The sequence below is a fragment of the Telmatherina bonti genome (genome assembly GCF_933228915.1).
Source record: "Telmatherina bonti genome assembly, chromosome: 14".
Lineage (NCBI taxonomy): Eukaryota > Metazoa > Chordata > Actinopteri > Atheriniformes > Telmatherinidae > Telmatherina > Telmatherina bonti.
The window spans coordinates 890,001-902,500 of record NC_136612.1 but is presented as its reverse complement, the minus strand read 5'-3'; the positions used below and the strand labels follow the sequence as shown (position 1 = coordinate 902,500).

Below are 12,500 nucleotides of genomic sequence, written 5' to 3'. Positions count from 1 at the left end.
TTGCCATGAAGGTAAACCTGACCTATTAACCGAGAATGGATTTTTGAACCAGGCTGTAAACATGTTTATTCCTGCTGTAAACATGTTTATTCCTGCTGTAAACATGTTTATTCCTGCCGTAAACATGTTTATTTCTGCTGTGAAGTTGGTCTTTTTAACATGGGAGTCTATGGGGATTTGCTCTGCTTTGCAGCCCCTAGTGGATGAAGGGGGAACTGCAGTTTTATGCACTTCCACATAGGCTTCACTTCAAGCTCCAGAGGTTGCCGCTTGGTGTGTGCTTTTAGCGTTGCTTTGGTGTGTGTGTGTGAGCCTGTGGCTGAAGAGAAAAACCGGAGCGGATCAGGTTAGGGGGGGTTAGGGTTGGTGGAGCGGTTTGGCAGAACAGGTTGTCGGAACGGGTTGGTGGAGCGCGTTAACAGAGCGGATTAAGGCTAGGTTAGGGTTGTTGGAGGGGATTGGTGGTGTTGTCAGAACGGGTTGGCGAAGTGATGTGGCGGAGCAGGTTGTTGGAGCGGGATAGGGTTAGGTTAGGGTTGTCGGAGCAGGTTGGCGGAGCAGGTTGTTGGAGCAGGTTAGGGTTAGGTTAGGGTTGTCGGAACAGGTTGGCGGAGCAGGTTGTTGGAGCAGGTTAGGGTTAGGTTAGGGTTAGGTTAGGGTTGTCGGAACAGGTTGGCGGAGCAGGTTGTTGGAGCAGGTTAGGGTTAGGTTAGGGTTAGGTTAGGGTTGTCGGAACAGGTTGGCGGAGCAGGTTGTTGGAGCAGGTTAGGGTTAGGTTAGGGTTGTTGGAGGGTGTTGTCGGAACAGGTTGGCGGAGTGAGGTGGGTTGATGGAGTGGGTTAGGGTTAGGTTAGGGTTGTTGGAGGGTGTTGTCGGAACAGGTTGGCGGAGTGAGGTGGGTTGATGGAGTGGGTTAGGGTTAGGTTAGGGTTGTTGGAACAGGTTGGCGGAGCAGGTTGTTGGAGCAGGTTAGGGTTAGGTTAGGGTTGTCGGAACAGGTTGGCGGAGCGGGTTAGGGTTAGGTTAGGGTTGTCGGAACAGGTTGGCGGAGCAGGTTGTTGGAGCAGGTTAGGGTTAGGTTAGGGTTGTTGGAGGGTGTTGTCGGAACAGGTTGGCGAAGTGAGGTGGGTTGATGGAGTGGGTTAGGGTTAGGTTAGGGTTGTCGGAACAGGTTGGTGGAACAGGTTAGGGTTAGGTTAGGGTTGTCGGAACAGGTTGGTGGAACAGGTTGGCGGAGCGGGTTAGGGTTAGGTTAGGGTTGTTGGAACAGGTTGGCGGAGCAGGTTGTTGGAGCAGGTTAGGGTTAGGTTAGGGTTGTCAGAACGGGTTGGCGGAGTGAGGTGGGTTGATGGAGTGGGTTAGGGTTAGGTTAGGGTTGTTGGAGGGTGTTGTCGGAACAGGTTGGCGGAGCAGGTTGTTGGAGCAGGTTAGGGTTAGGTTAGGGTTGTCGGAACAGGTTGGCGGAGTGAGGTGGGTTGATGGAGTGGGTTAGGGTTAGGTTAGGGTTGTCGGAACAGGTTGGCGGAGTGAGGTGGGTTGATGGAGTGGGTTAGGGTTAGGTTAGGGTTGTCGGAACAGGTTGGCGGAGTGAGGTGGGTTGATGGGGGGGGTTAGGGTTAGGTTAGGGTTGTCGGAACAGGTTGGCGGAGTGAGGTGGGTTGATGGGGGGGGTTAGGGTTAGGTTAGGGTTGTCGGAACAGGTTGGCGGAGTGAGGTGGGTTGATGGAGTGGGTTAGGGTTAGGTTAGGGTTGTCGGAACAGGTTGGCAGAGTGAGGTGGGTTGATGGAGTGGGTTAGGGTTAGGTTAGGGTTGTCGGAACAGGTTGGCGGAGTGAGGTGGGTTGATGGAGTGGGTTAGGGTTGACGGAGCTCATTTAAGGTGAGGTTATGGTTGGTGGAGCAGGTTGTCGTTACGGGATAGGGTTTGGTTAAGGTTTTCGGAGGGTGTTGTTGGAACGGGTTGGTGGAGCGAGGTTGTCGGAGGGGGTTGGCGGAGCGGGTGGCAGCTGTGCTTAAGAGCATGTATGTACAGTGACTTACTCCGGCTACTGGGGCTAAACACAAAACAAAAAATTATTGAAATAATAGCAACTGTGAATGCTCATTTATTGAACTATGCTGAATGATTAAAATGAAATTGCATAAGTATAAAAATTTGAAAAAAGGCACAAGTGACAATTTTTCTAATTGCCCCACATCGGGACTGAACCTATGAACTTCTGACTTCCCACTGACTTAAACTACATCACTAGTACTCTTAGTTGCACTTTGGAAAAAGCGCTGAAATTTTTTCCAATTGGGATGGAAACGTCTTGTTTCACATCCAGCAGGGTGGAATTAGCGGGATTGCAAAAACGTGTGGGGTTGAACTAAACTCCAGTAAAGATGTGACAGATTTTATTGTTCAATGTGAAAAACTTTGTTTAATGTGTTGAAGATTTATCAAAGTGTTGAAATGTTGCAGGGAGCATTGTTGGAACAAATCCTTCATATTTAACTGGGAAATTTGCAAATAAATTCCTTTGCTCTTAGAAGTGTGCAGCTGAGACCAATAGTTCATACTGAACAGTCTGCAGAACTGCACGCCATCACACAAGCAACAGCTGACAAACGACAATGGAGCTGTATGTTAAATGCTGCCTTTGAACTGCCTTGTATGTGTACCTGTGTACCGGTGCACAAAATGGACCAATCACTGAGCTGACTTGAGTTTTGTCCAATCACAGGAGAGGATTGGAAAATTTGACAAAAATGTGAATAACTTGAAAAGTTTAAATGTTAGAAAGACCAAAGGTCATAGCACATATCTCCTGAATGAGCTGAACAGTTTGAGGTGTGAACGGTTGAAGTGAGGCAAAAGATGTAGGAGGAGCAGCGTGCCAAACATTTTGCAGGAAAGACAGTGGGGACGGGAACTTGATGAACTGGACACTGCAAACCGGTACTGTAATGGGCATTCACAGTAACTAGAAAAATGCTCTTTAACCTCTACACCAGCACGGCTCTTGACTGCATTTAAATGGGCAAAATGGCACACGAGATTTATTAGTTTGTTTTTGTCATCATCAGCAGAAGACATATAATCATCTAACATTTGTCAAGATCTCATACCTTGGTTTGAACCCACCATCTTCTAGTTGAAAGGCAATCCATCTTATCACTACGCCATCACAGTTCATGCTCTTGCATAGAGCAGGAGTATTAATGTTTTATGCCTTTGGGATGGGAACGTCTGCCACCTGTGTGTAATCAGCAGAATTGCAAAAATATGTGAAAGGTTGAACTGCTATCAAAAAGTTAAAGATAGTTTTAACTAGTTTGCAGAAAAAACGACATATTCTGAAGTCAGTTGTTAAACTGCATTAATCATTTAAGAAAATCATTGCAAAAAACCATTTAAAATTGCCTGTGTAATCAGAACTTTATTGTTCAACGGGATGGACATCAGCACCAGCAGAAAGACAGAGGAGGTCAGCAGGGGACAGATGCTGTCAGCGTCTCATCAGACCACCGGACTTATCCAGAAAGGACAAATAAAGTGGTCAGACAGTAAAATGTAGGGAGAAAGTGCATCTTGGTCCACAGGAGGAGGAAGGGGGGGCGCTGCCCACTCCCACAGATTAGAAGCTGGCGGGAAAATGAAGGAGTCCAGAGATACGCTGGAACAAAATGCTCCAGATGATGCTGGAAGTGCTTCATTCCTTTGGTTCAGATTATAAAATGAACGGACATAAATGAGACGTCTCTGAGAGTTTGGCAGAGGAATCCCGGATCCAAAGGGATTATTCGCTGTAGGCGAATCAACATCGTGGAACACCTCTCAATTACAGATGGCGCAATTTTGTCAAACCACGACCTGATAAAGTACATTGTATGTGGCCAATTATACAAAATATACATTCAACCTGAGGCGTGATAGGAAAGCGGGAGAGCAGGGGAATAAAAACGTTTTTCCAACTACAAAATAAAAAAATGGCAACATAAACAATTTTTGGTGTGCAAGACAATATCACACCAACAACTGCATTATTTTTTACAAACCTTCTGGTTCCATAACTTACCATTTTTATTTACACTGCATTGTTCATAAAAAAAAAAATCACGTTTTCTTTGTTTGGGATTTTTTGTTTGTAGCTCTATCTCTGGCTCTGTCCGAGTGTCTCACTGCTCCCTGACTCCTCATTTACTCGGGCTGCAGGAAATGTGAGTGCGGTGTTTTTGTTGCCAGGTTGGGAAACTATAAAGGACAATGCCATTCTGCAGTGGTCTGCAACTGCGGCCATGTAAACGGTTAAGTCAGTTTAATACACAATGCTTTAACATCAATTAATGTTTATCAAAACACAGTCCAACAGAACAACTCCAAATGTTGTCAGTTTATGTAGTTTATTTCTGTTCTCATTTTGTTGGCTATTTGTCGCAGGTCACGAGACGACCGACTGTCACTACAAGAACCACCACGCATCGTTCCAAATTTCACTCGTGAGAAAAATCTTGTTTAGTTTTAATGAGATCTATGGTTTTTTCTTAAATCACCTCTACTATGCACATTTTAGTCTATTTCTACTGTTAACTGAACCACACGAGTCGTCCTGCAGCTTTAGTCTCCAACCGCAGGCAGAGTTTACGTTTATCTTTGGTCCTCCTGCGGGGGGTCGTGACCCATCCTGGGCTGGGTTCTGGTGTAACAGAATCAGTGGTTCGCTTGTATCGCTTTCTATGCGCTGCAAACCGCCGTGTATGGAAAGCCGATCACGCCAAAAACATGCCACGTCTACGTAAAGGGCGAAAGCTGACGTGCAGGAACGTGGCCGGAGAAGGGCAGCGGTGTTCGCTTCATCGCAGCGTCAACGACTCCGCTGAGAAATGACAAAGAGCTGGAACACACGACGTCATGTAGCTGGGACGGACGGCGGCTGTCGCCAGCCCCCGCCGCACCACAGAGCAGGAAGAAAACGCCAACAAGAGGAGAAAGCGGTTTTATTGGGAAAAGTTCACAAAGTAGAAAAGAAAGATGCAAAAACAGGCAGATGACAAAACAGTCGGTTGTCTGAAGCGTGCGCACGCCCCCCCATCAGGGAAACTCTCGTAGCAACCACGCTAATTACAGGAAAGAAAAAAAAGCCCTGAATACATCGTGATTTTTACTGGGGGGGGCGCCGCCATCAGACCAGCCATCCCATGATGCCGTTGGCTACAAGATCATCAGGCTACGTTGCAGTTATCATGGGATGGGGGTGGGGGGGGTTCTTCTACAGACATAACTAACATCTACTAAGCATCGTACTGCTGGCTGCTCTGGGTGGGGGCCAGGAGAGGTGGGGGAGCAGCAGGTTCTTCTGAAGCAGGAGGGGGGGCTGCAGCTGCACTGCTGGCTTCCTGTCCTGCTGGGGACTCAGAGGCTGTTGTGGCCGTCACTTCGGGTGTGCTGTCTGCTGGGGGGGGCATGCTGCTGCTGTCGTCACTGGGGATGCTGCTGACAGGTGTGCTGCTCTCCCTGGGGGGCTCAGGGGGAAGGACTGCTTTATCACAGCTGAAAGCATCAGAGGCAGGGGTTGAAGCATCCTGGTGGTCAGAGGGGGGGTCTGCAGGCGCCGCCTCGTCTGGAGACGACAGAAGGTCAGAAGGTTAGGGTCAGGAACTGTCAATCAGAAACGAATGAAATCTGGGATGACTTTCTCCTTCAACAAACATCCAACACTGACGACGCGTGGCCGCTTTCAATACAATCATGTCCATGGGGGGTGGGGGGATACCTTGCAGATACCTTTTCTGCTGTGATGTTTGGACGTTGCGTCTCAATCCACTACCAGTGATACCAAACTTTCTTCCATCTCTCTTCACGCCCCCCCCTTGTTGATGTAAACCTGAACTATTAAACCTAAAATGTTTTTTAACAGGCTGTAAACGTAAACATGTTTATTTCTGCTGTAAACGTGTTTATTCCTGCTGTAAACGCGTTTATTTCTGCTGTAAACGTGTTTATTCCTACTGTAAACGCGTTTATTCCTGCTGTAAACGCGTTTATTCCTGCTGTAAACGCGTTTATTCCTGCTGTAAACGCGTTTATTCCTGCTGTAAACGCGTTTATTCCTGCTGTAAACGCGTTTATTCCTGCTGTAAACGCGTTTATTCCTGCTGTAAACGCGTTTATTCCTGCTGTAAACGCGTTTATTCCTGCTGTAAACCCGTTTATTCCTGCTGTAAACCCGTTTATTCCTGCTGTAAACCCGTTTATTCCTGCTGTAAACGCGTTTATTCCTGCTGTAAACGCGTTTATTCCTACTGTAAACGTGTATTCCTGCTGTAAACGCGTTTATTCCTGCTGTAAACGCGTTTATTCCTGCTGTAAACATGTTTATTCCTGCTGTAAACGCGTTTATTCCTGCTGTAAACGCGTTTATTCCTGCTGTAAACGTGTTTATTCCTGCTGTAAACGTGTTTATTCCTGCTGTAAACATGTTTATTCCTGCTGTAAACGCGTTTATTCCTGCTGTAAACGCGTTTATTCCTGCTGTAAACGCGTTTATTCCTGCTGTAAACATGTTTATTCCTGCTGTAAACGCATTTATTTCTGCTGTAAACGTGTTTATTCCTACTGTAAACGTGTATTCCTACTGTAAACGTGTATTCCTACTGTAAACGTGTTTATTCCTGCTGTAAACGTGTATTCCTGCTATAAACGTGTTTATTCCTGCTGTAAAATGTTTTGTAACAGGCTGTAAACGTAAACATGTTTATTCCTGCTGTAAACGTGTGTATTCCCGCTGTAAACGTGTGTATTCCCGCTGTAAACGCGTTTATTCCCGCTGTAAACGCGTTTATTCCCGCTGTAAACGCGTTTATTCCCGCTGTAAACGTGTTTATTCCTGCTGTAAACGTGTTTATTCCTGCTGTAAACGCGTTTATTCCTGCTGTAAACGCGTTTATTCCTGCTGTAAACGCGTTTATTCCTGCTGTAAACGCGTTTATTCCTGCTGTAAACGCGTTTATTCCTGCTGTAAACGCGTTTATTCCTGCTGTAAACGCGTTTATTCCTGCTGTAAACGTGTTTATTCCTGCTGTAAACGCGTTTATTCCTGCTGTAAACGCGTTTATTCCTGCTGTAAACATGTTTATTCCTGCTGTAAACGCATTTATTTCTGCTGTAAACGTGTTTATTCCTACTGTAAACGTGTATTCCTACTGTAAACGTGTATTCCTACTGTAAACGTGTTTATTCCTGCTGTAAACGTGTATTCCTGCTATAAACGTGTTTATTCCTGCTGTAAAATGTTTTGTAACAGGCTGTAAACGTAAACATGTTTATTCCTGCTGTAAACGTGTGTATTCCTGCTGTAAACGCGTGTATTCCCGCTGTAAACGCGTTTATTCCCGCTGTAAACGCGTTTATTCCCGCTGTAAACGCGTTTATTCCCGCTGTAAACGCGTTTATTCCCGCTGTAAACGCGTTTATTCCCGCTGTAAACGCGTTTATTCCCGCTGTAAACGCGTTTATTCCCGCTGTAAACGCGTTTATTCCCGCTGTAAACGTGTTTATTCCTGCTGTAAACATGTTTATTCCTGCTGTAAACATGTTTATTCCTGCTGTAAACGTGTTTATTCCTGCTGTAAACGTGTTTATTCCTGCAGTAAACGTGTTTATTCCTGCAGTAAACGTGTTTATTCCTGCTGTAAACGTGTTTATTCCTGCAGTAAATACGTTTTACTCTGTCACACTTGTTCCTACGCCTGCTGCCTGGAATCTGGGTGTCATGGTGGACGACCAGCTGACCTTGAAGGTCCATGTTGCCTCGGTTGCCCGTACCTGCCGATATGCTCTCTACATCAAGAGAATCAGTCGTACCTGACAGAACACACGACCCAGCTTCTGGTTCAGGTTCTGGTCATCTCACGCATCGATTACTGCAGTTCCCTACTGGCAGGTCTGCCTGCATGCTGGTTAAACCTCTGCAGATGATCCAGAACCAGCAGCACGTCTGGTCTTCAACTCCGCTGCTAATCACACTTCACTGGTTTCCAGTTGCAGAGCATCAGATTCAGAGTTCTGCTTCTGGTTTACAAAGCAAGTCAAATGTCTCCTGTCTACCTTCACTCCTTCATCCAGAGCTACACTCCCTCTCCACAGCTATGCTCTACCAGTGGAAGACGCCTAAGCGTTACCATGACTACGTGGGACTAAATCAACACCAGACTCTTTTCCTCTGTTGTTCCACGATGGTGGAATGACCTGCCGACCTCTGTCCGCTCTGCAGAGTCCTGATCTGCTTTAAGCTGCAGACTCAGCTGTTCAGTTTTGCTCTAAGTTTAACTGTCAGAGGAGCTGGAGAACCTGGCCCAGTTCTTTACAACAAATATTGTGTTATTTACTCTTTGTATTTTAACATAGGTAATATTGTGGGGTGGGAAGAAAAAGCCTGTAGCGCTACACAGCAACACTGGCGTCCAGCTGGACAACGTCCCTATTATTTGTGTTCTTGATAGTGTTGTTCTCACTGATTTAGAATAGATTAGAATAATTTCTGGACATCTTGTGCTTTATTGTGTTGTTACCACCTTGTAGAAAGCGTGTTGAGATTTGTAGAAGAGAATGGGTTTAGCTCTGACCTGATTGGTCACCTGTGTCCATCGGTGTGGACTTCTCATCCTCGTTGGACCCTGAGGTGCTGCTCGCGTTGCTGTTAGTGTTGGCGTTGCTCTGCTCTGCAGCCTCCTCCTGCTGCTGCGCAGCTTTCTCCGCCTGCTCTGCCACTTCACGCTCCCGCTCCTCTGCCCGCCGCCTCGCCGCCTCCTCCGCGGCAGCCATCTCTGCTGCCAGCTTCTCCATGTCCACCTCCACCTTCTGACTGCACAGCTACGCACAAACATTTATCCCACCTAAATCGCAGGAACAAATAAAGGATCCAAGCTCCAAACTTTTCCAACGTACCCGCTTCAGCTCAGTGTTGAAGGAGTCGGTGGTCTCCAGGAAACGTCTTTTCTTTTCCTGATGGCGATCCTCGATCTGCAGAAGTTCTGCTTCCAGCTTCCTCTGAAACCACCATGAGACATGTGTTTGTCCACAGCTCAGCATCGGCTGCTTTCAGCCTCGGTTGCCAGGGCAACAACATACCTGGTGCACCATGAGAGACTGGACCTGCCTCTTCAGGACCTGCATGCGGGCCGTGGTGACCACGGAGCGGACGTCGGGAACCACGATTTCACTCAGGATGTCGCTGATGAGACGGTGGTTCCTCTGGAAACGGGCGGCTGCTGTGTGCTTCACCGAGAAACCGTCATCGTAGTCTGAAAAGAGAAGAAGAAAGCAGGTCAGCTGAGGCCTGGCGTGGGGCGGGTAAACGTCTTTTAGCTGAACAGCCTGACCGTCGGGGTCCTCAGCAGGCTGAATGCTCATGTAAGGCTCTCCTTTGTCCATCCGGCTCTGCCTCTGCCGGCTCTCCTCCTCCATGGCCGCCTCTGCTCGGTTCTTGGCGTTGACGTAGGCCAGGTAGGCTGGAGAGTTGTGGTATGCTTTCAGAGAGTCGTTGTACTCAATCTTGGAGGAGAATGGAGACACAACACACATGTTCCTGGAATCACCAGTCATCTGGAAAGCCCAGAACATCTGGAAAGACACGGTTCCAGTCTAGGCGGTCGGCGTTGCCCAGAACATCTGGAAAGACACGGTTCCAGTCTAGGCGGTCGGCGTTGCCCAGAACATCTGGAAAGACAGGGTTCCAGTCTAGGCGGTCGGCGTGGCCCAGAACATCCGGAAAAACAGGGTTCCAGTCTAGGCGGTCGGCGTTGCCCAGAACATCTGGAAAGACAGGGTTCCAGTCTAGGCGGACGGCGTTGCCCAGAACATCTGGAAAGACAGGGTTCCAGTCTAGGCGGTCGGCGTTGCCCAGAACATCTGGAAAGACAGGGTTCCAGTCTAGGCGGTCGGCGCTGCCCAGAACATCTGGAAAGACAGGGTTCCAGTCTAGGCGGACGGCGTTGCCCAGAACATCCGGAAAGACAGGGTTCCAGTCTAGGCGGTCGGCGTTGCCCAGAACATCTGGAAAGACAGGGTTCCAGTCTAGGCGGACGGCGTTGCCCAGAACATCTGGAAAGACAGGGTTCCAGTCTAGGCGGACGGCGTTGCCCAGAACATCCGGAAAGACAGGGTTCCAGTCTAGGCGGTCGGCGTTGCCCAGAACATCTGGAAAGACACGGTTCCAGTCTAGGCGGACGGCGTTGCCCAGAACATCTGGAAAGACAGGGTTCCAGTCTAGGCGGACGGCGTTGCCCAGAACATCCGGAAAGACAGGGTTCCAGTCTAGGCGGTCGGCGTTGCCCAGAACATCCGGAAAGACAGGGTTCCAGTCTAGGCGGTCGGCGTTGCCCAGAACATCCGGAAAGACAGGGTTCCAGTCTAGGCGGTCGGCGTTGCCCAGAACATCTGGAAAGACACGGTTCCAGTCTAGGCGGTCGGCGTTGCCCAGAACATCTGGAAAGACAGGGTTCCAGTCTAGGCGGTCGGCGTTGCCCAGAACATCCGGAAAGACAGGGTTCCAGTCTAGGCGGTCGGCGTTGCCCAGAACATCTGGAAAGACACGGTTCCAGTCTAGGCGGTCGGCGTTGCCCAGAACATCTGGAAAGACAGGGTTCCAGTCTAGGCGGTCGGCGTTGCCCAGAACATCCGGAAAGACACGGTTCCAGTCTAGGCGGTCGGCGTTGCCCAGAACATCTGGAAAGACACGGTTCCAGTCTAGGCGGTCGGCGTTGCCCAGAACATCTGGAAAGACACGGTTCCAGTCTAGGCGGTCAGCGTTGCCCAGAACATCCGGAAAGACAGGGTTCCAGTCTAGGCGGTCGGCGTTGCCCAGAACATCCGGAAAGACAGGGTTCCAGTCTAGGCGGTCGGCGTTGCCCAGAACATCTGGAAAGACAGGGTTCCAGTTTAGGCGGTCGGCATTGCCCAGAACATCTGGAAAGACAGGGTTCCAGTTTAGGCGGTCGGCGTTGCCCAGAACATCTGGAAAGACAGGGTTCCAGTCTAGGCGGTCGGCGTGGCCCAGAACATCTGGAAAGACAGGGTTCCAGTCTAGGCGGTCGGCGTTGCCCAGAACATCTGGAAAGACACGGTTCCAGTCTAGGCGGTCGGCGTTGCCCAGAACATCTGGAAAGACAGGGTTCCAGTTTAGGCGGTCGGCGTTGCCCAGAACATCTGGAAAGACAGGGTTCCAGTCTAGGCGGTCGGCGTGGCCCAGAACATCTGGAAAGACAGGGTTCCAGTCTAGGCGGTCGGCGTTGCCCAGAACATCTGGAAAGACAGGGTTCCAGTCTAGGCGGTCGGCGTTGCCCAGAACATCTGGAAAGACAGGGTTCCAGTCTAGGCGGTCGGCGTGGCCCAGAACATCTGGAAAGACAGGGTTCCAGTCTAGGCGGTCGGCGTGGCCCAGAACATCTGGAAAGACACGGTTCCAGTCTAGGCGGTCGGCGTTGCCCAGAACATCTGGAAAGACAGGGTTCCAGTCTAGGCGGTCGGCGTGGCCCAGAACATCTGGAAAGACACGGTTCCAGTCTAGGCGGTCGGCGTTGCCCAGAACATCTGGAAAGACACGGTTCCAGTCTAGGCGGACGGCGTGGCCCAGAACATCTGGAAAGACACGGTTCCAGTCTAGGCGGTCGGCGTTGCCCAGAACATCTGGAAAGACAGGGTTCCAGTCTAGGCGGTCGGCGTTGCCCAGAACATCTGGAAAGACAGGGTTCCAGTCTAGGCGGTCGGCGTTGCCCAGAACATCTGGAAAGACAGGGTTCCAGTCTAGGCGGTCGGCGTTGCCCAGAACATCTGGAAAGACACGGTTCCAGTCTAGGCGGTCGGCGTTGCCCAGAACATCTGGAAAGACAGGGTTCCAGTCTAGGCGGACGGCGTTGCCCAGAACATCCGGAAAGACAGGGTTCCAGTCTAGGCGGTCGGCGTTGCCCAGAACATCTGGAAAGACACGGTTCCAGTCTAGGCGGACGGCGTTGCCCAGAACATCTGGAAAGACAGGGTTCCAGTCTAGGCGGACGGCGTTGCCCAGAACATCCGGAAAGACAGGGTTCCAGTCTAGGCGGTCGGCGTTGCCCAGAACATCCGGAAAGACAGGGTTCCAGTCTAGGCGGTCGGCGTTGCCCAGAACATCCGGAAAGACAGGGTTCCAGTCTAGGCGGTCGGCGTTGCCCAGAACATCTGGAAAGACACGGTTCCAGTCTAGGCGGTCGGCGTTGCCCAGAACATCTGGAAAGACAGGGTTCCAGTCTAGGCGGTCGGCGTTGCCCAGAACATCCGGAAAGACAGGGTTCCAGTCTAGGCGGTCGGCGTTGCCCAGAACATCTGGAAAGACACGGTTCCAGTCTAGGCGGTCGGCGTTGCCCAGAACATCTGGAAAGACAGGGTTCCAGTCTAGGCGGTCGGCGTTGCCCAGAACATCCGGAAAGACACGGTTCCAGTCTAGGCGGTCGGCGTTGCCCAGAACATCTGGAAAGACACGGTT

General features: G+C 49.9%; 1 protein-coding gene across 2 annotated transcripts in view; it reads right to left on the bottom strand.

The window, feature by feature from the left end:
• Nucleotides 1-4,963: 4,963 nt before the first annotated feature.
• LOC306766066 (SWI/SNF-related matrix-associated actin-dependent regulator of chromatin subfamily E member 1-like) overlaps nt 4,964-12,500 on the bottom strand; it is an 18,657-nt gene continuing 11,120 nt past the window's right edge. For both annotated transcript variants that reach the window (XM_079253656.1, XM_079253657.1), the window contains exons 7-11: nt 9,364-9,535; nt 9,113-9,285; nt 8,930-9,031; nt 8,608-8,854; nt 4,964-5,603 (exon numbers count right to left, since the gene is read on the bottom strand). In XM_079253656.1, the coding sequence (XP_079109782.1) occupies nt 5,275-5,603; nt 8,608-8,854; nt 8,930-9,031; nt 9,113-9,285; nt 9,364-9,535 (1,023 nt within the window). In that variant the 3' untranslated portion in view covers nt 4,964-5,274. The remainder of the gene's footprint in view (nt 5,604-8,607; nt 8,855-8,929; nt 9,032-9,112; nt 9,286-9,363; nt 9,536-12,500) is intronic.